At 51.2% G+C, this 24,511-nt stretch overlaps 1 protein-coding gene across 1 annotated transcript in view; it reads left to right on the top strand.

Moving 5' to 3' along the window:
* Positions 1-24,511, top strand: part of MAPK4 (mitogen-activated protein kinase 4) — a 46,094-nt gene that overhangs the window by 5,885 nt on the left and 15,698 nt on the right. Inside the window, exon 2 of the mRNA XM_064438552.1 lies at positions 15,470-16,897. Coding sequence (XP_064294622.1) covers positions 16,352-16,897 — 546 coding nt within the window. The 5' untranslated portion in view covers positions 15,470-16,351. The remainder of the gene's footprint in view (positions 1-15,469; positions 16,898-24,511) is intronic.

Raw genomic sequence — 24,511 nt, 5'->3', positions numbered from 1 at the left:
TGGATTGTTTGCACAAGTCAGTTTTTGGCTACACCTGATTTTACAACGGTGTTAATTACATAGTAACTGATACACCTGCAACAATTAGCTATGTAAACTAAGATAAAAAGCCTAAATAAACTTCATGTTTCAGAGTACAGGCTGCTTCCTTTTGGAGGCTTCCTAAGCCCTCTTCCCAAAATCCCTTCCTAAAGGAAGCTGCAGATCATCTCCGGACCCTGAGAGAGGCTTGTTCCTACATGTAAGTGAAAATGGGGCAGGGGGAATGCAGCGTTTCAGCTATGGAGGCATGAGCTGGAAGGAGTTGTTCCCCCTTTCCCATCTCTCTCTTTTGTGGCTGCGATGCTGCGGGTCCCTCTGGAAAGAGCTGGGGGTATCCCCAGCCCCAAGCGCGTGTTCCTGGTCTGGGGGTTTATGGAGGAGGTGGAAGAAAACCCAGGCTGGATCACAGTTGTGAATGAGGTAGAATATCATCCCGCTTCTGCAAAGTAAACTGCTGATGTGGGGAGGAATTGCCCAGTTTGAGCTGCTCAGCGCTGCTCCGGGACGAGCAGACAGGCACGTCCGCTGGAGGCAAGGAACCAGCGGCCTCCAAGCCGGTCCCAGCCATCGCTCCCAGCAATTCACCTCCACTTTGGGAGGTTTTCCAGTGTGTCTGATGCAAGACACAAGCCAGGGCGCAGCCTGCGTCGTGGTCGACTGCAGGGTGTAGAGGTGACTCGTTCCATTTTTAATTCCCAGGGGACCCAAACATGCTGCTGTCGCGCACGTGCAGGCTGCTCAGCACCTGCATCCTGGGGACCCGGCGTTAAATCCTCCCGGGCTGTTCCCGAAGGATCTGGGGGGATGCTCCATCCTCTGCACCTCAGCAAACCAGGCTGGCAGTGCCACATCTGCTGTCACAGCACCAGTTGGACCCGGCCCCTCGCCGGGGCTGTGTGCTCCATTAACTCCCCCTGCCCCGTCCTGTGAAATACGGAAAGTTTTGAACTATTAGAAAGTGCCTTTGGGGAAAGGGAAATTAAACCCTGGCCTGCTGGGAGGAGGCAGGGCTGGCAACATGGATGTGGAAATAGGTCCTGGCTTAAAATGACTTCAAGGACAGAGGGTAGATGCTGGGCTTCTCGGGATCCAATTCAGCTGGGACCAGTTCCAATTAAAATGAGATCAAGGAGAATGGAAAGGGGGGGGGAAAAGGATTTTCCTTGCATTTCTGTCAATATTGCAGCTTGAAATGTTGGGACTTGTTTGCATCTCTTCTACAAGCAATGAGTCTGACCCGGAGAGTTTTTCAGATAATTTCTTTTAAGCATGACAATTCTTTTGCTCTCTGGGAATTCCGCTTTCTCCCTTTTTTTTTTTTAAGTCGAGGTTGTATCAGCCTCGGAGCCTGAAATGAGCAGGCCAGCCTTGGTTTCCTTGCACATATCTCCCGGGCTGAGTGTGGTCAGAAATGCCATAAATTAGAAATAATTCTGTGCTTTTTGTAAGCCAGTAAGCACAGAGCAGACTGCTGCTGCTTCTGTGAAGGTAAGCAAGGCTTGTCGTCTTGCTAAGGAAGGCAGGGAGCGGGAAATGGGTGGCCAGGGAGCTGGCGGGGAAGCGGGTTTATGATTGAGCCAAAACGGGAAGTCTCATGAAGCAGAAAAAAAATGCTTGCAGGGTGGAAAGGGACAGCTCTCGTTGCTCCCGTTGCTGCTGGGTTGAAGGGGGATGCTGCAGGACTGGGGCCAGATGTGCATACAGCTGTGCCAGCAACGACAGCTGGCACATGTTCCTCGCTCCTGCGCACGTGTGCCACCGTTTGATAAACTTCAGTGAGATAATGCAAAGGTGAAATTTCGTATCTAAGTTTCTCTTTTTTCTGTTTTCTTCACACCTGAGGTCAATTTTGGGTTCTTTGGCAACAGAGGCAAAGAAGGAAATTTGACAAGACGCTCCTAGAAATACAAAGCTCGACTCATAACCGGTGGCTGTGAAGGGATCCCGATGGTGTCATCACTGAGTCGTCTCCCCTCTCGCTTGAATAAGGGGCAGGGAAATCTCAGCTGGCATCTTGGTGGGCTTTACGTTTGCCAAACAATATCAAGGGTTGATATTACTGACTCTTCAACTTGTCTCACGTTTCAGCTTCACCCGAGTCCTGCCTACTCTTGTTATTAGATGGAGGCTCGTTCTGCTTATTTGAAAAGAAAACAAAAATTCTGAGAGTAACAAGGTGGCCGCACTCGCTCCCAAAATACCTGCTTGATTTTAAGCACGACAGACGTCCGTGCCATCTGCGTGCCTCTTCGGCACCGGGTTTTGCCCCAGGTTAGCGATTGCATCGCTGCATCCCCTGATGTTAAGGCAGGTGAGCAGGCAGAGCAGCTCAGCACAGGCGACCTCACATTTCTGGTAAATACCAACTGATTAACAAAGTTTAAGTACTGCAGAGCGCGCTTTGCTGAACAGGGTGAGGGTGGAAGAGGCGCAAGCAGGGTTGTTAGCGGCGCTAACCGGGCTGGTAGGAAGGAGTTTGGCCGTGGCACTTGAAGGGCATCATTATCCTGAGTGTTTGGAGAGCACGGAGGCATTTCTGCGTTTGGGAAAGGCTTTTACAGTCTTTGTCTCCTTAAATCATCAGAAATGCCACAATCTCGTCTGTTAGATAGGTCTAAGGATGACAAAAAAATATATATCTTCCTGAGCTGGAAAGCTAATTGCTATCTGCTCTTCGAACGCAGCAAAATGGGCAGTGTGTGGTTTGGAAAAAGGGAGGGAATTTGAAGGAAATGCCGATGATAATACTCGCAACATCTTTTCAGTACATGAAAAATGTGTGTTTCAGCAGATCCCGGGAGCAGCCGCAGGATTAATGCAGTCGCTGAAAGCTAGGGAAAAAATGCGACGGCAAAGTTTGGAAATCTCCTTTTTTGCCTGCGGAGGAGCGCGGGTTAGTACTTTTGATCATCTCAGCCCTTTCATTTCACCAGTGCCGCGAGGCTGAGGAGGGCAGACAGCCCTGCTGACCCTGGGAAGGGTATGGGGATGCTGCTTTTAACACAGGGCATCCCCCACTGGGGATGCGGATGCAGGTTTCCATGGAGTCTCGAAATCTCCCCACGATTTAGGTTTACATCCTGAAATACAAGCTCATCTCCTACACTGGTCTTTTTTATCTGAATAAATCTCATGTGCCTGCTACTATTCAGAGAGAAAAAGTAATCTTTATTGCCATAATATGTTTGTTAGCTTTCCTTTATCCCCGCAAAGTACTGTAAGATCTGCAGCATGCTTCAGAAACAGAAGCATTTTTCGAGCAATAGATATTGAAATGGAAAAAAGGGTAAATCTCTGAGACTTGAGCCTTGCAAACCCAACCACTCAGCCAGGTTTTCTTGGCATGATTCCTTTTGCAAAATGGGTATCTTACTGCCCGCTGGAGCCAAAAGTGAAGGCATGGATTGAGGCTGAGAAATTGCTCCATCCTGATCACTCTTTTACAGCCCTACGCAGAGGAAAAGGGATGTTTCAAGAGCGATCTTTGGCTGAATGCTGGGCACTGGCAGTCCAGAGCCCGAGCAGGAGCAGAGGACCTCAATTGCATTGCCCTCAGCAAAGCGTGGGGCAGGCTGATGCTCTAACCCTGCGTTTAAACATCAGATTTGAAAACAGAGCAAACCAGCCCAAACCTTCAGCAGCCTCCCAGTTTTGCCATGGAGCTGCTGTCTCGCTCCCTCCTCCCTTTGGGGCACCCAGGTCTCAATGGGGAGCCGGATCGTGCCCAGTTTGGGTGATCCTCACGTAGCAGGCAGCCATAGCCAGGCAGGAGGCAGACACCGCTCTGCTTCCGCTCCTGTGACGTTCTGTTTGGGCATTGCTACATATTTTCACCTCCTGTTTGCATCTTTTTTCCAACAAAAATGTGGTGGTGGAACATTTCTCCTTCTGAATACACGGACATGAAGTGCTGAGCAATGTCTGTGAAGCATGAGCCCAGCGTGTGATGGAGCACGTCTTCCCAGGGCTCTGGATGACCATAGTGCATGGTGGCACCCTCTCATTTTTCTCATCCGGTTAAGACCACTTCTGGCATGAAGAATATGGACTTAGTAACTGTTCTAATTGCAATCTAGGCAGCAGCCTGGGTGCTGTGTCCCAAAACGAGCTGAATGTGAGCCAGCAGTGTGCCCAAGGCAGGGATGGGGCCCCTGTGCTGGGCCCTGGGGAGGCCCCACCTCAAATGCTGGGCTCAGGTTTGGGCCCCTCGGGACAAGAAGGGCCTGGAGGGGCTGGAGCGTGTCCAGAGAAGGGCAGCGGGGCTGGGGCAGGGTCTGGAGCACAAGTGTGCTGGGGGGCGGCTGAGGGGGCTGGGGGGGTTTAGCCTGGAGAAGAGGGGGCTGAGGGGAGCCCTTCTCGCTCTCTGCAGCTGCCTGAGAGGGGCTGGAGTGAGGGGGGGGCTGGTCTCTGCTCCCAAGTCACCAGGGACAGGACGAGAGGGAACGGCCTCAGGCTGCGTCAGGGGAGGTTTAGGTTGGAGCTGAGGGGAAATGTCTTCCCTGCCAGAGTGGTCAGGCCCTGGCACAGGCTGCCCAGAGAGGTGGGGGTGTCACCGTCCCTGGGGGGGTTCAAAGGACGTGCAGCCGTGGTCCTTGGGGCCATGGTTTAGGAGGCCTGGGGGTGTTGGGTTGGGGGTTGGCCTTGATGGTCCCAGAGGTCTTTTCCAACCTTAATGATTCTGTGATTCTGTCAAACAGACTGGGTGCCTGCAATGGCAGCCCGTGGTGGAGCAAACCCAGCAGCACCAAGCCTGGGCCTTGTTTCAGCGGAGCTGGGTACAAGAGCTGGAGGACTGACTGGATCTGTTCCCCCCCTCACCACGACCCTATTAAAACTTAAGGGTAAAAGTGGGAGATATGGAAGGAAATTTGTTATTTAAGGCTTAATTCATTTTTAACCTCAAGCATTAGCTGGAGTTTGTGTGAAACACTGGCAAGGCAATTAAAGTGCCTTTTTTAATGGGTTATTTTTGTCACTTCACCAGGGTGGGAGCTAAAGATCCCAGGCTGTGAGCTGCCTGGGGTAGTGGCTGTCCTTCTGCTGTGCTGCTCTGATGCTTAATCCCTAATTGGGTTTTATTCGCAGGCCTTAGTCGAGTCACAAAGAGAGAGAAGGCGCAGAGATGCCACCAGATAGAACATGGGGAGCAAAATGTCCAGGCTTCAGTCCCCAGGGCTCCAGCTTACATCTGTCCTAGAAACGAAGAGTAAAGGGCTTCGGACAGTGCAGTGTCCAGCTTGTTTTGAAGTTGCTGGGTGTTTTGCAGGAGTAAGCTCCAGGGTCAAAAAGCAATGAAAAAAACCCAGATTCTCTGAGAGTTTCTTTTAAATCCTGAGGATAGTTAGGAGAAAATGAGAGCGAGTATGTGAGCGCTGGGGTTTCTGAGCAAGAGCGCAACATTTGAGTCCATTTCACAACACAGCATTGGAGGAATGCAGGCTCGGGTCTGGCTGAATTAATTTCTTGTGTAACATGGCCAAGAGAAAGCAGGGATGAATCTGGTTTTCTCTGCAACATTCATTCATTCAGCTACCGCCTGCGTTAACGCACCTCTGTTGCCTTGCGATCTCTCTCCACCTAGGTTATTTAGAGGAATGCTTTCTAAAAATAGCTGCCTGCTTTGGTGTCTTTCCGGTATTATTCTGCGTAGCACTAAAAACCCTGCCTAGAAAGGCTGTCCAGTTCATTGACATTCTCTTAAAACACAGTTAATCCACGTAATCTCATTATAGTAGTAGGTGTTTATACTGAAAGCAAGTTTTAGCAGTGGTCCAGCAAAGCCTTTTATTCTCCATCTATTATTTGGATGTCACTGAGAATGTGTTTTGGTTTTGCTCGGGCTGTTTTAGGACCAGGATTTACAACATCTTTGTTTTAAGTCTCTGGAAAATCTCCCACATTATTTTTGATGATGCTGGCACATTTCTTCCACTGCCACTGGCTTTCAGCTTGCCGGCTGCTGGCGTTTTATGACTACACACCGCTGTCTCCCAAAATCATGAGACTGGGAAGCATTAAAACAACAGAGACCTTTTCCCTAGAGTAGAAGAGGGGAAGCTTTGCCATGTGAAGTTGTAAGTGTGGGATTCCTGGTCTCCATCATCTGTTTGCAGCTATGGGACCTTGTCACCTTGCTCTTTAGGGAGTCAGACCAAGGGAAGGGCTGAAGTTTGGGATGCCGAGTCCTCATCGTTGGGAAAGACCTGCCTTGCTCCCCAGGCAGATGGGCTGGATGCGTGGGTCAGGCTGCGGGGGACTGCCCTTTCGACTGTGCTGGGAGATAACGCGGGGCAGAGGTGTGCACCACGGAAACATGACCATGAGAGAGGCTTGCGTCTGTAGGAGCAGAGAAGCAGTTTGGGCTTGAAACACGGCTCAGACCTGCCCTTCAAGAGGAGCATCCTCCAGGACACGTTGCTGCCTAAACCCCCATGCACTTGGATCAAGGATTGACTCTTCAACTGTGGCCAAATATCACAGAGCTTATGGTGAAATACCACATCTGGACGGTCTCCTGGGTGTATGATTAATTCTCCTTGAGGTTTGAACAGCCCGTGCCGTTTATGATCGGTTACAGGTTCATGTTCTCTGTGCACTCGGCCTGGCCGTGCCCCTCTGTCCGGCAGCCCCGACGCCTCAGGGGAGCACTGGTTGGGCGAAGGCTGCCGTCGCCCTCCCAGAGGGTTGTTTGTAGGTGGATGTCTCCAATCGCTTGCTCTTCTCGAGGATGATGGATGCAAGAGCGTGTGGCTAGAGGTACGGCTTCCCCAAGCCCCCGGTGGCGCTGCCTGGGAGGAGAGGAGCATCGGGGGGGTGTTTCTGACTGGGGTGCTGGGGAAATCTCCGCACCACATAGTTTTACCCCCTTTCCTCCCTCAGGCGCTGGGGGAGCATCTCTCCTGTAGGCGTGTTGGGGCTGCAGCAGTGTGGGGCCATCGCTGCGGGACTGCAGTGGGAGGAGTGGGGGTGGAAACCTTTTACAAAGCAGTTTCTGCAGACAAATGCAGGTTTTTTTGCCTCTCCCTAAAGCCTGGCTTCAATGTTTTCCCAAGCTGAGCATGTAGATCTGCAAGCGGTCTAGCCCCGTCCCCCAAAATAAACTGGGTGAGATTAGCCAGTGAACAGAGGGATTAAGAGGGAGGTTACAGACTGACTCTGAGAGACACAAGCGCAAGCACTTTTGCGAGATCCCAGTGCAGTGTTTTGAGAGGACATCAGGCTCTCTGCTTGCAGAGGTACCTCTTGGGGCCCGTGGAGGGTAGGGGCGAGTCGAAGGAGTCGCTCTGCCATCTCTCTGCCTGCTGGCACATCCTGCATGTACCTCCTTTGGGGCAAATTCCTGGTGCAGGCTCCTCAGTCATACTAAAAAAAAAAAACCTCTAGGGCTGTTTCTATATTTTTTTTGACTATTTTTTTTTAATAACCATCGTGCTTTTGCTTATCTTGGTCCAGCCCCTCCAGTGATAACACAGGCGAAGTCCTGACCTGCGGTGTCCTGGGGAGCAGAGGCCCAGCTCTCCGATGACGTGCCGGCAGAGAGCGGACCTTCTCGTCTCTTTTTTAGAAGAAAAAACTGTAGGTGCCAAACCAAAAGGGCAAAGTGATTTGCCCCGTTGAGGTATCGCATTTCTGCTCTGATTTATGGCTAGGGGAGAGGCTTCTGAGTCATCCATTCTAGGAATAGCTTTATTTAGGTAACGGAAATAATTCTGCTGGTTTTAAATCAATGTGTTGTCAGCCATTAAAAGCCTGTGCGGCATGAAAACCACGGCTGGCGGGACTAGGGCTGAAGAGGGAGCAGGATGGAGGTTACAGGAGCAGCAAAATACACTGGCTGTGATGTATGTCTGTCTGTCTCATGGACAGCTTGACAGAGGCAGATGCATTCATAGAGGTGGAGCTGGGCTTTTCCAGCTTAATACCATGTCAAACAAATGTATTTAGGCTGGTGGGAGAGGGTGGGTTGGCTGCGGGGCACATCTACTGAACCGTGTTTGTTTGAGGCACTGTCTGGTTGCTGTCTGGCCGCAGACCGCCCAGCCCAGAGCGGTTTCGTGTGCTGGGTCCCGCTGGGAAACGAGACCTTTCCCCACGTCTCGCCTGTGTTCTGCCACTCGTGGCCCCCTGCCATGGCTGATTTACCAAAACCGGCTGTCTGGCCAGGGGCAGCCGGGTGGCTTTCCCGCACTGCTTAAAATCCCTGCGAGTGTCAGCAATTCTTCATTGTTTTCTGTTCTTTCTGTGAACTAATGAGCGTTGTCTGATTTTTTTTTTTCTTTTTTTCTGAGTGTAATTTGGCCTCGCCACAAGTGCCCTAGCCGTTAAGGAGGAAAATTCCTGTTTTCCTGCGAGAGGTTTGGGCGGCTGAGGTGGCTTTGCAGTGCTGAGTGATGCCGCTCCGCTTGCTTATGGTACCGTGGTGTGCATGGGGAAATTGTGTGTGTGTGTGTCAAGACTCTGGGGTCATTTTTATGCTCCTTCCCTTTGGTTTTGCCTTCTCCCTCCAGCTTTTCCCCCAAGGCTTATGAAGATTTCACCTTCCTTCTGGGGCAGAGCCTTCTGGCCTTTTGCTGGTGGCAGCTCTGCTCATCTCCTTCCCAATAGGTTTCTGTTTGGATCCTGGTATTTAAGGCATCTAATAAATACTATCTTGGGGGGAAATAGGTATATGATCCACTCCTGAGCGGGGTTGTCGGGGCGTGATGCATCCCAAAGGAGAAACACCCTTCACCAAAAACAGGTTACTTCAGATTACCCGGGGTACCTGATGTGCCACGCATCGGCAGCTCTAATGAAGCTGGGAGGAGAAAACCCGTGTTCAGAAACCCGGAGTGTGCTCATCGATTTGACTCTAGTAATCTCTGACTCTTTGCTGTAAGCAGCTCTGGCGTAAAAGGGTCTGATTCTGCCCGGGGGGAAGACTCTGCCGGTGACAATTAGCAAGAGCTTCACTCAGAGGAGCTCACAACAGCAGCCCTCTGACTTTGCGGCGTGCTTTCAGACAGGTCCAAGTGCTTGTCAGTGTCTGTGCGCAGGCTCGTGATGCTTCCTGGGGTACCAGGGTGGGGTGTCTCTGGTGGAGGCCCCGGCACCGAGGTAGCTGAGGACACACAGCACGAGAGCGTCGCCTGTCCTTCAGCATCCTTCAAAGGCTGAACTGTTCCTGTTGCTGGCTGTCTTCGTCATGAGGTTTGGGGAGCAGCTTGTTCCTCTCAGGTCAGACTGGTTTTGTTGGGGCGGGCTCTTGCCCCCTGTTTTCCTGTTTCACTGGGATCCCATCTGCTAGATCTGGTCTCCTGGTGTGCTTGCTTCTCCCGGGGTGCCCAGTGTGGGGCTGGTGCAGAGCACAGCCTGTGGGCATCGGGGCACGTGGAGGGCCTGAGCAGGGGCAGGGCATGAGGCCCCCCAGCTCTGTGATAGAAACCTCATACTCCTGGGAGGTGCGGGAGGTTCTGAAGCAGGGAAACAGATCCTTTAGGAGGGAAGGGAAGAGGCTGTTTGCCAAGACAAGAGCAGAAGCATTGCCTTTACCTGCATTAAGCCTTGAGTGACCCTCCCGTGGGCTCTCTGCAGGATGTTCCTGCAGAACTGAGCACCAGGAGCCTGTGTTTATTGATGGGAAGGACTAATTAAGTTTCAGCCTTGAAGCAGTTGCTGGCCTGGGAGCCATAGAGCTACAGGAGACTTGCCCGTATTTCCCTCTGCTTCAGTAACTCTGTTACTGTGACTAAAGCTTGGAGAGATTTCCTAAAGACATGCAAGTCCAGCACAGGAGCGGCGGGCACCAAACTCCCCGGTCTCGGTCCGCTGCACCCTCCGCCGCGGGGTCTCTGCTGCTCGGCTCCTGCGGGTCGGAGATGGCCTCCGCCGTGCGCAGCGGGGATGCTGCTGCTGCGGCGCGGGGAGCGGTGAGGCAGAGATAAAGGACATTTGAAGGGCTTTCGGTGAAGGGGGGAGGGATGCTGGGGCGAAGAGAGGGAACAAAAAAATGAATTTCATCGTGCTTCTGCCAGATCTACCCGATACAGGAAGCAATAAGCTAAGCCCGTGCAATGAACACAGCCCCTGCCAGACCCCTCCTGCTCTGCAGCACGGTGTTTAATCTTGGGCCCAGTCGAAAAGGCTGTTGAGATGTAATGGTTTGCAGGATCCGGCCCTTTACAAGGTGTTCAAGTGAGAGATTGCTGTTATCCTCCTTTAATTAGCACCTGTGGTGCTCTGTTAATAACAGACATCTTATTATGACACTTGAGCTTTAATGAATTCATCCAGCTAGAGATTGCTGCCGCTTGGAGTGGATTCGGTGAAAAGGAAAAGCTCATCACAGCCTCGCGGTCAGGTCTTGCGCTGGGAAATGCTGGGAGCCGGCTGGGAGCCGGCAGCGGGGAACCCGTGCGAGGGCACCCAGAGCCCCCCGAGCCTTCGGAGGAGTGAGGGGAGCAGAAAGGTCAGCGCAAATCGCAGCAGCAACGCGAGGACAGGTGCTTTCCTTGCACAGAGCGGTATGGGGGAGAGAGAGAAAGAATGGAAGAATAAAAGGCAATTTCTTAATTCCCTCATCCTTGCGTTGCATGGCGCAAGAGGTCCCGATTCTCAGGGGTGATGTGCAAAGAGTGGAACAGGTATGCTACCCCCAGTGAAAAAGCGAGCAAGAGGTAAATTGAAACTGTAAAATACGTTTAGTGTTCATAAAGAGGGAACACGTCTCTACACTTCCTGCATTATTCTTATATGCACAACGTTTCTTGGGAATTTAATTGCATAATTCTCTGTATAAACAACTGCATCCCTTCCTCAGCCACCTCTCCGTGCCCAGGAGACTGGAGGGCAGGCTGGTGGGAGCGTGGGCTCTGCAGGGCATCGCGGGAGCTCCTGACCCTTCCCTCTGGCCGAGCTGCAGCTTTGAACGATGTCTTTGACCTCACAGATATTGGTTAAATCGACAGGATTTATGGTCTGCGGACCGGGAGAATTTTCCAGCAGAGAAAATTTTTGGTATATGCTTTCTGCAAGTATCACAAAGCTTTCTTAGCTTTAAAACTAGGATAGATAGGAGGTGGGAGAGGAGATGGGGATAAAGTTAGCACTCAAATCCCTTAAAACTGTTGTCCCTTTGTGTTTTACCATCTTCCAGCACCCCAGCAGAACCCTCTGTCGAGCACATGAGCAAAAGGTTGGGGTGACGCCACCGATACAAACAAGTCCGATGTATTCTCCATGCCCGTTGTCTCAGTGTAACTGCAAGATTTATCGCTCTCTGCTCCTGACCCTCTGTCGTGCTTCAGGACCTGTTTGTTGGCCGTATTTGGCTGGAGTTTGCCCTGAAGCTCCCATTGAATTCGGCTTTTCCAGTGGGTGGCAGATCCTGGCCTCATCAGCTGAAAAACCCCTGGGACTCTTGTTCGTAGTTTCATGAAAATAGACCATGTTTTCCATCATCTGCAGCCAAATAGCATCGCTGCTGGTTTTATGACTGCTGTTGGTCTCGGAAGCTATTTTCATTAGGCCGCTGAAATAATACTATTTCATTACAATAGACTTGGAGAACTAAGAAGAGAGGGAAAAATGGGATTTCTGCTGATGAGGCCGGCATCCCGAAACTCCCCCTTAGTTAGCTGCAGTACTGCCCCAGGATCCAGCCCTTCGTTGGAAATGCACATTTAAATAGTCAGGTGGTTGTTCCCCGGCTGCGGTTTCCAGGCATCAGCTGCTCAGATAACTCGGGAGCCGCACCCCGGCTGCGTGCACGCTTGGCTTCAGTTCTTCAGGGCTTCTAATGAAATAACCGGCCAGAAGCGGTGTCTGGTTTGGATAATGGAGAGCACTGGAAGAATAACTCCTGTAGCATTTCTGGCTGGTCAGCCTGATCCTTTAGCTTCGCTGTCCTCTTGGTTGGAGGAGGCAGAGGTAAGAAGGACAAACGGAGATGGCAGTCAGTCCCATGGGAGCATGTCGCCTGCTGGTCCTTTGGCCACGGTGCATCTCCCCATATTCACCAGCAGCTTTTCCCTGGATGGTTCAGCGAGAAGGACTCGGCCACGAGAGCGAGGACAGGAGCACCGCTTGCCGCCCTTCAGGGTCATCCTTTTAGGGTTGATTCTACCTCAGCCCCCCTAATTGCGGAAGGTGCTGCAGGGTCATCACTCAGCTGGGGACTGAGATGTAGCCAGGAGCACCGCGAAGGCCATGGCTTTGCTCGTGAGATGAAATAGGGCTCTTTCTTCCCTTTCAGTCTTATGCATCTCATTTTCTCTTTCAGTGCTTCTAGAACTGTAGTGATTATTAATAATTAAGCTGACGAGGCAAAACTTGGTTTCCTTCCATTGCATCTAGACTAAGCCAAGAAGCTCAGCGTGGGAGCTAGCACCGTGCCTCATCCCGCCCCACCTGGTCTCAGCAAACCCTGTGGGGTTTGTCTCATAGTGCCAAAAAGCTGAGAAATGCGGTGGGTTCTGGGTGGTGGGGCTGAGAGATGAGGTATGGAGATGGATCTCAACCCCAACGTGGCAACTTGTTGAAGCATATTGACCCAAGAACTATTTATTTCACAGAGTTCCCTTTGCCAGTAGGAAATTTTTCCTACTTTTCTTCGTTGTTTTTTTTTCCTCCTCAGACATCCAGGAGACCCGTGCAGAGACTGAGGTCTTCCGCGCAGGCTTAGGAAGCTCAGGTTAGTCACCACAAGTGGAAAAACTCCAGTTTTGCTGCAGCCCCCTGGTTGCTCATCAGGTCCCAACCTGTTCTTAAACCTTCCCATGGCCCTCAGACCCCCTCACCGCCTTCTTGGGGTTTAAGCAACGGGTGCTCCCTTTCCACGGCCGTGCAGCTGGGTTGCGACGCCGGGGTAACCTTCCCACACAGGGTGCTCTTTCCTGCTGTCCTTGCAGAGCCTCAGGATTTATTTACCTTCCTTTTCCCCTTCACTCCTTGTTTCTCATCCCTTTTTTTCCCTGCCTGTGACTATGGACCAAGGCACTTTTCTGCTTTGCCCCGTTTCCTAGTAGCGAGAGCGACTTTCTCCGCTCAGTCCTTGCGTGCAAAAGCCAGCACAAGATAATTGCTGAATTGAAGAGAGGCTGTAATTATTTTTGCTTCCAACTACAGGAGCAAGCAGTGTTTGCCAATCTGCTTGGTAACTGCTGGCAGATGCTCTTCGGAGGGTATCCCTGCCCTGCCTACATCCTCCGCTGCCGTCATATGGTCCATATGTCTTGATTTTAACCATTAACTAGATCCCGCTTCAAATAGCCGCTCCTGAAGCGTTACAGTTCTCTTCCTTTAATGATTGATGGTTGCAAACCAAAACAAAGCTCAGCATTCGATGTTCTCCCTATCGTTACTCGGGGTAACCTCTGCCAGAGAGCAGGAGGGTACCGCTGGTGATGCTTGGGGAGCGCAGGGTGAAGGACCAGGCTGTGAATCCACCACTGGGTTAATGGAGCGGCTCTGGTGATTAAGGGCTATAACAGAGGCATTAATCTGGCATGGAGAACACAACGGGAGCAGATCCAGGGTAATTTTATTTCTTTCCTTCCCTCTGCAGCACTGGGACTAGTGTCTACGTGGTTCTTACAGATTGGCAGGGAGATGTGGTAGGTCGGAAGCTTCGATGAGCTGACGATCTGGAAAAAAAATCCCCATTCATTTCCTTAACACTTCGTGCCTTTTGTTCAATTCTGTTTCTAAACTAATTAATTGCAGGTGAAAAATCCCACTGTTTAATGTAGAAAACTTGAAGTGTTTCGAACCACCTTTTCCTAACTGGAACATCTGCAAGAGGTGGTTCCTTGCCCATGGCCATCCCTGCGTGGTGACCTGCCACTGGAAAATGACATTTTGTCAGGAAAATCCCCCAAATATCAGGATCGTCCATGCCTCTGGTTAAATCTGCATCCTCGTCCCCAGCAGACTTTGGTATTTGCCCGTTACGCCACTGCTGGCAGGTGGCTGAGGGGTCTCCCGTGGTGCCAGCAGGTTCCTCTGCTGCTTTTCTTCTCTTTAAAAGCCAGTGCGTCTTGATAAGAGATTCCTCCGTCGATCGGGGGAGCATGTGTTGGCACAGAGAGGCTTTGAAACATGGGGTTATGCTCTTGAGACGCCGCAAATCGCTGCTCTTGCTCACCTCGCTTGCGTTGGGCCCACATTTGTTTGTTCCAGCTTCTTAATGCGAAGGGTGTCATAAAGTCTTTTTGTATTAACAGGGAGTGAAAAATCCCACAATTTAAATTCTATCATTCGTGTGGTTTTATATATATATTTATCTATTCAGCTATACTTTCAAAGAGGACCATAGGACCCTAAGACACCTTGTAGCAGGTGTTTGGATGGAGGAGTTCTTAGGTCTGTGAAAGCATGTCCTGCTTGAGGAGAAGAGCAAAGCTGGGAGGCTGCGGGCTGGCTTATGCCTCGGAAGGGAGTAGTGCTAAACTTGGACAGCCGGGGGAAGTGTTTTTATGGCATCTGAGTGCCGAGCGCCTCCTTCCGAAGGACAAGGCGAGAGATGAAATCAGCTCCTGTTTTCCCACCGGGTCTTCCCACCCCTGCATTCGTCACCAGGAAAGCTGCCGGAGAAGCAACGGGCCGCCTGCCTGTGCCGAGCGGCCCTCGGCGGAGCCGGGCGCCTGAGCTGCGGTCGCAGGCGCTGCTGACGGATGGCAAATCCCCGTGGCTGACGACAGGGCTCATCCATCTCAATGAGGATGCTTTCCTTCCCCCGGAAAGAAAGGAGAAACAAGCTGTGTTAGCTGCTTGTGTGCCCCAGGCTGAGCAATGCCGGAGCATTTCTCTTTATAAACGCACTAAAATGGTGTGGTTTTGCTGCGTGAGGGAAGGGGTTGGCAGCTCCCGCAACCGCAGGGACGGAGCCAGCGGCATCCCCAGGCTGCTGCCAAGGTTTGCTGTGGGACCCCGAATTCAGGGGCAGTCCCACCCTTGCAGCTGGTTTTTATCACTCTCTGCAAAACCGGCCAGGGTGGCACCGCCTCGTTTGCCTGAGCAATTTTGAGCTTTATAAGCTGAGAAACTGTGGCCGTATCTGCTCTGAGTTGCTTGGCAGGGAGGGTTCATACCCTTGCAGGCAGCTACCTTGCATTCCTTGTGGTTTAAATGGACAGTCGGAGGCGTATTGCGCTGTACAACCTTCACCTTCTGCAAATGGCTCTGTAACGTTTTCAGACAGATGAAAATGACAAAAAAAACCCCAACAAAGGGGAAAGGAAGAGTTACCGTTTTCTGTGTGTTACAAATTGAAAAGGAAAAATTAACCATCTGAAAAACGCTAGTAATGATGCATGCTTTTGGACGGGATAATTAATCAGTCTCAAAAAGGTCACAGTTTTGCTCATGGTTGACCTTCAGCAAGCCATTACATAGGCAGGGCGTAGGTAGTGCTGGTATCAAATGAATCCATCTCCTTTTTTTCTTCCAGGAGTGGGACTGAGACCTGCTGAGGGATAACCAGGGCAGCGCAGCGCAGGGAACTCCTCCAGCAAGCTGTAAGGATCGGATGGCACTTGGCTTCACCGACAAAAGGCATACAGGGGGAAGGTGTTGGAACTGCAAACGTGGAAACTTGCTGCACTGAAGACAGAAAGTGAGTTTTGGTCTGCAAAATATTTGCTGCTGGTGAGATTTCTGTCCGCTGATGGGGAAGATGGGGTCTGCCTGCACGGAAAAGGGAGCGACGAGAAGGGCGAAGCTTTGCTGACCGCTGGGGAGCCTGGCCAGTGCCTGGATGCGCCTCACTGGTGGAGAAAACACAGTCAAAACTTGTGGGCAGGGAGGGTTTGGGGCACTGGAGGGGCCATGGGGCTGCTCTGGGCTCTGCCCCATGGTGGGGCCAGCCAGCTGCGCCGGCACTGAGACACCGGGGACACTGGGCCCGGCATCTGGCTGCACCGCCAGCCCCACGCGTCGTCATCGTCTTGGGGCCATCAGAGAAGGAAAACAAGAAGGTGGCTGAAAAATGTAGCAGCACTGATCTGTTAGCGTCAAGAAAAATAGCCTTTTTGACTTGCTAGAGATCTCTGGGCAGCGTTTATCCACACTGCTTGGAAAGCCTCTTCTACCCCTGGATTTCTCACACAGTTTAAAACATTTTATTTGTGTGTGTGTCTGTGTGCTCGCATCTATTGTCCCTGCATCTGCGTATCATCTCGAAGTGATGGGCTCAGAGCGAGACCGCCCCAAGCAGCTGTAAGTAATAATGAGGCGCTTGATTTCAAACCACATTTGCGATCTGGAAGCCCTTGAACTCTCCCAGCTTTTCAAGTGACGAAGAGGAAGAAGCCGAAAGAGGACAGAGCCCGCGATGGCAGAGAAGTGCGACTGTATCGCCAGCATGTACGGGTACGACCTGGGCTGTCGCTTCATTAATTTTCGCCCCTTGGGCTTTGGGGCCAACGGGCTGGTGCTATCAGCCCTCGACAGCAAGAGCTGCCGCAAAGTGGCAGTGAAGAAGATCACCATCGGTGATGCGCGGAGCATGAAGCACGCTTTCCGCGAGATCAAAATCATCCGCCGCCTGGACCACGATAACATCGTGAAGGTGTACGAGGTGTTGGGGCCGAAGGGGACCAACCTGCGTGGGGATTTTTTCAAGTTTAACATGGTGTACATCGTCCAGGAATACATGGAGACAGACCTGGCGCGGCTGCTGGAGCAGGGGAAGCTCGCCGAGGAGCACGCCAAGCTCTTCATGTACCAGCTGCTGCGGGGCCTGAAGTACATCCACTCGGCCAACGTCCTCCACCGCGACCTCAAGCCGGCCAATATTTTCATCAGCACGGAAGACCTGGTGCTGAAGATCGGCGACTTCGGGCTGGCCAGAATCGTGGATCAGCATTACTCGCACAAGGTAGGTGATGCCGAGTCGCCGAGGCCGGTGCTCTCTTGTCGAGCTGCTGGCTGGCACGGGGAGGCGTTGAACGCGTGTGGGGTGAAGCAGTTGGTAGATCTTTTCAGGAGAAACCGATTCTTGAAGCTGTTCAGGCAGCTCTAAGCGCTGCTGGGTCGGTCGCTGGTGGTGGTTCCCCTCCCTGCCCTGAGCCAAGATGCATTTCTTGGGCAAAGCCCGTGGGTTGAGATCTGCCAAGCATGACCTGGGGTTTTCCAGCCACAAAGCAGTGAGCAGGACACAGGAAGGCTTCAAGTGTCCTTTATTGCTTGTATATATCAAATATATATTTTATTCCATCCCAGCAATGGACTGCGGGAGATGTGGGTTTGCTCGCTTTACTTAAATGACTAAAGTTTCTGTTTCTTGCTTTGCTGCTTTTATAAAACATGAGCTGCCATTCGTGCTCACAGCAGAACCACGTGGAAATGGGACCTGGCTCGTCCGCAGCCACTCTGCTTGTCTTTGTCCTCACTTCTGTGCCAACCCGCTTCTTAAAAACCCAACTCTGCCTGAATTATGCTCACTTAATTGTAGGGAAAGAGGGATGGGTCTTTGAGATACAGTCGTATTCTTTCATCTGAGGTAGAGATCCAAATAACACAAATTTCTTTTGCTGTTTCTACCTAAATACTGTATTATAATGCAATAATATGTGTGAGTGGCTGGGTGCAGCCCGGGTCAGCCTGGTGTGCCTCACCGCTGCCCTGCTTGGGGCAGGGAATCCCCCCGGACCCCCCAGCCTGGGCATCCCCTGCGATCCCGTCCATTGGTCCGTGCATGCCTTCTCGCAGCAGTCTGGCTGGGGTGGAGAAGGGAAGGAAAGGAAGAATGAAGCAAAACTCAGGAAAACAAATACCTGCCCTTAAGTAGGGCAAATCCATCCCCTCCTTGGGGGGGTCTTTGGGACTGACTCAGTTTTCCTCTCCTGCTGCTGTCACCATTTTCCCTCTGCCCAAGGAGGGCTGAAACTCCCCTGAAGGGGCACTTTCTAACAAGCAACTAGTGAGCCACAGGCTGTGGGCTCCTCCCGGAAGGGTCTGCCAGGCGTCTGCCAAACCCTGCAAAATAATTGCAGGTACTGGAAACAGTTCTACACTCAAGCACAAATGCAGCTTTTAAAAGAGCTGCGTTTTTTCTCTAGCAAACGTAATTTGGTGTGGCAGTCTCTTGCAGTGAAACCCTGCCGGTGGGGTAGCCCTGGATGTGTTGCTCTCTCTTGGGACAGGGGCTGGGAAGGGACCCGGGCTGCCCTGGGTCTCCTCTGTGCCCTGGTGAAAGGGAGGTTGGAGCTGGGAGCAGCTCATGGCGTCTTTGCTGGTGGAGCCGCTCAAGGTGGCAGCGGTGGCGGTGCTGAGAGCGGGCAGGCAGTGTGGGAGGAAGGGAGGCAAGGCAGAAATGGGTGAGAAGTCTCTGTAACACACAGTCCTGGTGCTAATGGATTTTGAAGGGAGTCGCAGATGTTTAATGCAGGTTGCTGTGCAGGCTGGAGGTTTTGAGCGGCGTGGTGGAGGCTTCATCGGCTCACGGATCCACGTGGTCCAGGGAGAAAGCAAAGTATCGCGTGCTCTGTGCCAGTGGACGTGATGCAGTTTGCAGCCAGCTCCTGGTTAAAGTTCCTATTTAGTATTGTAAGATAAAATCTATTTTCTTGAGCTGGATGTTTGTGTGGACGAGTTCAGTGTCCCTCGTGGACGTGTTCAGTGTCCCCCATGGACCTGCTGTTGAGCCTGTGCTGAGATTTAAATACTCTTTGCGTTTACCGGTGGGTTTCTGCCCAGCGCGGCTCTGATTTGGGCACTGTTGCTTTGTGCGGGGAGGCAGGGAAGGGGAGAGGAAAAAGGACAGCGCAAAGACCATCTCGTGATCCTGAAGCTGAGCCCTGATTTATTCTGGTTTCGAGTCTGGTGTTTGGGGAGAAACAGAGCCTGGGGAAAAGGAATAAGGTTGCAAGGGACATTGGGGAGTGAGCGCAGGGTCCTTGTGGCTGCTGCCTCCCCTTCCTGTGCTCCCTCCCTCATGAGGTCGTTATTATCCAGCTCAGGAAGAGCCATTTTAAGTGAGTGGTTTGGGCTGGTTTGGGTTTTTATTCAAAGTCAGGTGCATTCAGAAGCTTCTCTCAAGGGAGGGTAACTCCTGGAGAAAACCCCTGCAAGCAAAGCAGTGCTACATGAACGCAGAAAATCACTGATTTAAGGAGCGTCATCTTGTCAGAGGCTGCAGGATCAGGGTAGGGGTCACCTGTACGCATCTGCTGCAGAATTATTGTTATTTCTAAGCAATTCTCCATTGCCTTAATGACAGCCAGTGCAGCGGGAAGGTGCCATCAGGAGGGTGGCCAGGACTGTGGCTTCGTGGTAGGACATAACTTTGCAAGATGCCATTGCATGAGCAGCCTCCGATTCCTCCCAGGAGTGGGAGGCCGGAGCATCAGTGCAAGAAAAAAAAAAGCAGAGAGACCTGGATACTGCTCTAGAGCAGAGCCGTAAATAGCAGCGCTGTGGTGAGCATCCAGCACCACGAATAATGCCAGTTATTTGTAAGTTCTGGTGATGGGGAGGACTGTGTTTGCCGAAGCTGGGTGACGGGCACTGCAAAGGCAGAGCTACAACAGGAGGGCTTGGGTCAGTCCTGCCTTTGATTTCCAGATCTTCTCAGATGACTCAGAAAAATCAGTTCCCTTCTGTATTTCTCTTTCAGCCTCTGCTTTCCTTAGGGGCTTGTGCAGATTTATAAGCTCCTCGGTCTGTGCTCTCGCAAAGAGCACCAGCAAGAGGGCGCGGACTGGAGCATCACCGTGTCTGAAGCTGCTGAGCCTCCACCCCACCGCCGACGGGCACTGAGCAGAACAGGGATCCTTTCACCCCGAATTTTTGGTGCTGCCAGCAGGTGCTAACGCAGCGCTGCCCAAAAGCAGATGAAATCCTCCTCCCTGGGTAATTAATTGCTGAAAAGACCCAGTAGATCCAAACCTCTGAAGGCAGCGCAGAGCTACAGCTCTAGAGTAATACTTTGCTTGCAAGCCTTTGCAGTGAGGAAGGGTTGTCTTAAATGCTTGGATTTTTTTTCGCCTATATGATGTTTTGTGTCTGGAACATGCTTAGATTGATGGCTGGGGTCTGCTAACATGAACAATTGCAGGTTGTGTGTTGTCATCCATCTAAAGGGTCACAGCTCTTCTGATCTGATGTTTCTCAAATCCCAAACCATCCTGCTGAGTGTTAAAATGGCGAATAATAACTGCAGTAGATTCTGAGCAGAGTTTTAAACACGGGTTAGAAATACATATTCCACCTAAATAATAGTTCTTACTTGCACTGTGTCTTGTTTACATGACTTGCAGCAAGCAACCATTAAGTTAGGATAATTTGGTGGGAAAGGGAGAGCTCTTCTCTGGGAGATGCCCTGGACCACAGCAGGGTGCTGGCCTTCACCAGCTTTGACGTAGAGCAGCTTCACCTGTGTTTCTCCCACCATTTGGCCAGCGTTTGCTGCTCGGGTCCCTTCCTCCATGTGGTAAGAGCAGTGTGGGGGCAGCTGTTCATCTGAAACCTGCCAGTAGCGAACGAGATGAATTTCAAGCTGCCAAGGTCATGTCTAGATCTGGGTCTGCACCTTCATGGGCTGCTTAGACCCGACAGCTTAAACTTTAGCCCTGTCTCAAATAAACACACTTTTAAGCTCCCTGGGTGCTCACGTACTCTTTAGGGCACAGAATATCAGGTCTAGCAGGAGAGGACCCTTGGGAGATGATCCTGTGCATCCCCCTCTCTCTGTCACCCTGCCTCTTCCCCGATGCTCTCACCATCCAGCCACGCAGGCTCTTTTCTCTTCCTTCTTACTACTCTTTTTATCCCCGGGAGTCACTAATCCTGCTGTCTATTCCTCTAGAACATCTCCATATTACTCTCTTTTTCCCCAGACATCCGTGTTTGTGGTCTGAACGCTTTGCTCCGCGCCCAAACGGCGAGCAGAGGAGTGTTGGAGTTGAAGATAAGGGACAGTTCTGGCCTCCATGAGGTCCTTATCCTTACGCAAAACAAAGGCAAGCATTTCCCTCTTCATAAACCAGCTCCTACTAAATGCAAGCAACTCGCCTTCACCATCAGAGCGCTCTGCAGTGCCCTCTCTGTCTGCAGCCTCGTGGTCCCGCCTGCCCCATGCCTCGCTGCCTTTCCACCAAGGTCCAGCCCCTGCCCATCCATCCGTCCATCCACACTCCTACACCCTAATAAATATCTTTGTCTCCAAAACAGAGTCCAGATGTGATCTGCCCCAAGTTCGGGGAGGAAGAGGGTATAAAAGTGAGGTGCTGTCCTCCCTTGAGCACCCTCAGCTTGTGGTGGGCAGGAGGGACGGGAGAGCAGGGAGACAGCGAAGTCAAGCATTAAAAATTGGGATAAATACCAATGAATGTCTAGACTTAAAAATAATAGATGTTTCAGAGGGGAGGCTCAGCCCTGGCCTGCACATGGTGTGTTGCCCAGCGCCGGTCGGAGAGGAGCCGTTGGGTTGGGTGGTCCATTCTGGAGAAGACAACAGAATTACCTGCTCTATGGGGATACGGAGGCTTGCTGAATCTCTTTACTCAGGGGACGAGACAGCGAATTGGGACGGTCCTTAGCCTGCCTGCGTTGCACAGTATAGTCAGATTATCTCTTCTGGGGGTCTGGGGGCTCTGCCTGGTGCCCCAAAGCACTTGGGGCCGTTGGCATGGTGCTGCCAGGGGACCCTCTCTGCCTATTGGCAACATTAATTACAGAATTAATTGGCAGAAATTCCACGCTAAGGCGGAGATCCTGTAGTAAATAGTTTCCAGAACATCTTCAAACCTTTGAAGTCCTCCCTTCGTTTTGTACTTGCAGATCAGTGCAAAAGTAATAGCTTCCAGTTCATCCAGTAAAATAATAAAATTCCCAGGTGGGTCATCATGCGGAGGTCTTCAAAGGGGATGAGGATGTGGGATGTTGCTTCATGCTCGCCCTGGAGAGGAACACCCTCCACGTTCAGCCCTCGGGCAGCTGCCTGCGGCCCCGTGCAGCCAGCGCCGAGCCTTCCCTCTGCGACCCCCCACTCAGTTATTCTCCTTCTCTGTCCTCTGATGAAGCACGTAACAGTCTGCGGTCCTGAAATAAATGCGTTCTGTCATCCCAAAAGGACGAGAACACCCGTCACGTTGCTGGAGCCATACACAACGGCATTGCTGTTATTTTGTTACGGAGCAACGTTCCTGCAAACCCTGCGTCTCTCCCAGCCTCTCCTACAACTGCCCTACCTGCCTTTTAAAAAAAATAAGCTTAAAAAACATGCTGCGAAGAGGCACCAGCCTGCTGCTGCGCCAGGATTATTCCAAAAGCTTGGGGTTGTTGCTATTTTGGGGTCCCCCCCTCGGCACTGCAGCCGTCTGCACCAGGAGCCGACTGGCTCCTGCGGGTGCAGCAGCAGAAATCTCCTTCCTGGCTGTGGCTGGAGGCGCAGATGCACAGGCTGCGGCTGGATCCTGCTGGATTTCCAGTTTGTGGGTGCCTGGTCTGCACCTCTGTGGCTTTCTGGGTGCAGGAAGATAGATTTTGGAGTGAAATACTCTCAGGAGAAGCTTTGGGCTGCAGCATTAGGGGCTGCTTGGTTTGCAATAGGTGGGCTCCTGAATTTCGGCATCCACCTTGAGAAGACCCGCCCTTGGTCCCTCCAGCTCCAAGGAGGAGCTCCAGGCTTGGGCAGCGGTTGTACTGGGGCACCGGCGGGTCTTGCCATGCTCCCCACGCGCTGCCGTGCCATGCCGTGCCGCGCCAGCTTCCCTCGGCGTGCTGGGGATGCAGACGGTCCAGCGTGCCGTGACCAGTATGGCACCGGGATGCCCGAAATTGTTTCTCCTTCTGGTGTTACGAGCAACGCACAAAACCCCCGTTGTGTAAAGATTAGAAAAAGCATTCGGTTTTCTTTGCTTTTCAGTTTCCTTGCTGTGCCATTTGATAAGGCTCGATGCTTAACCTACCTGTAGTGAATTCACCACCTTTATAGATTGCCTGGGCTGTTCCTGCAAGTGCTGCGGGAGCAGAGGAGAAGCAGAAAAATGATACTTGAAAACTGCAAAAAACAAAATAGCATGGGAGGGCTTGCGAGCAAGCCTTGGACTTGAAACTATTTCTGGTTTTAAATTAACTCTGTTATATTGGTTTTTAAATAGATTCCAGTGGTTTTTCAGTTCAGAAAGGGCTGTGCTGAATCCACAGAATATTGTCATGAAGATGTATGTTGTGTCTTAATTAGAACTAATTAATATGCTCTGTTCTTGGACTTTCTGTCCAGTTGAATCTACATGAATGATTAAATTCTCGTGCTAAAGCCCATCCCTTGCATGGGTGATGGCTGGAAGCGCTCTGGCTCTCTCCATCCTGGCACCGCTGCCGCCCTCATGTAGGTCTTGGCTCCTTGGGTAAGAGCTGAGCCCATGCCTAAGCCAGGTTTAGGTGGATCCTTACCTAAGCATCCCACAGCTGTGCAGTGACTGCATGAGAAGTGCTGCTAATTAATTTACCACCAGTAACCTCATACGGCAGGGGGAGGGGTTGAAGATGGGTCCAAAATATTCGGTGAGTTTTTGCAGGGAATTTTCTCCGATACACGAGAGGTGCCCGGGGAAGAAAAGGTTTGGTTTGTTGCAACATACAGGTATTTTTGGTATGTTGCTCATATATTTTGCATGGTGTGCGCACCCCTGAGAATTCAAATCCATCTTGCTGTTAGAGAGGAGAAATGTATGAACTGAGCGTTAAATCTATAAGGAGAGTGGCCTTCCTTTGATGGGAAAGGGAGGGAATTGCTCCAGCCAGGAATTGCCCTGGATCACTAACCCCAAAGTTTATTTTCTTAGGATTTTTCCAATAAATAGCCATGTCTCCACTGTTGGGAATAATTGCAGAAAGCGGCGGACTGATGGGATAAGGCCTGGGGGCTTTTGTGCCAGTTCTGATTCAGCAGCATTAGCAAAAATATAACAGCATTAACTGAAACTTCTTAGCTAATCAGTCTCTGTTACAACTTACCTTAAGAAAACCAAAATGAAAACGTTCTTTTAAAAGCAAACCCTTTATGATTAAAAGCCTGATGACTTGCACGTTTGGAAATTGGGACAAAAACCTGCATTGGGGTAAGAGGAGCGGTATAAACCTCGTAGTGCTTGTGATGGAGCGCTGCTCTCATGTTTAGGCTGAGAGATGTATCCTGTAACATCCTAGGAGATGTTACATAGCGTAACTGCAGCGGTTATATTGCAACTGAAAACAGTTTATGAAATTATATCAGTTAGGATGGAGGTTTTAACTGATTTTTTACATGCACTGTGTTCACACTGTCATTGCATTTCGATACTCCCCAAATGCTTCATGGCATCTAAATGCAATTCAGCTTTATCATTTCATTTTATTTTGTATTTTCGACTGTGTTTCAATCTACCTCCTTCTGTTAATACGTTATACTTAATATAGAAAATACAGCTTATGAATATTCCAACATTACCCTGATGAAATAGCCGTTCGTGTCCAACCCCGGCGCGGCACCCGCGCATCCGGAGCT

Source organism: Phalacrocorax carbo, chromosome Z (assembly GCF_963921805.1).
Source record: "Phalacrocorax carbo chromosome Z, bPhaCar2.1, whole genome shotgun sequence".
Taxonomy (NCBI): domain Eukaryota; kingdom Metazoa; phylum Chordata; class Aves; order Suliformes; family Phalacrocoracidae; genus Phalacrocorax; species Phalacrocorax carbo.
This window is presented reverse-complemented; position numbering and strand designations above follow the sequence as displayed.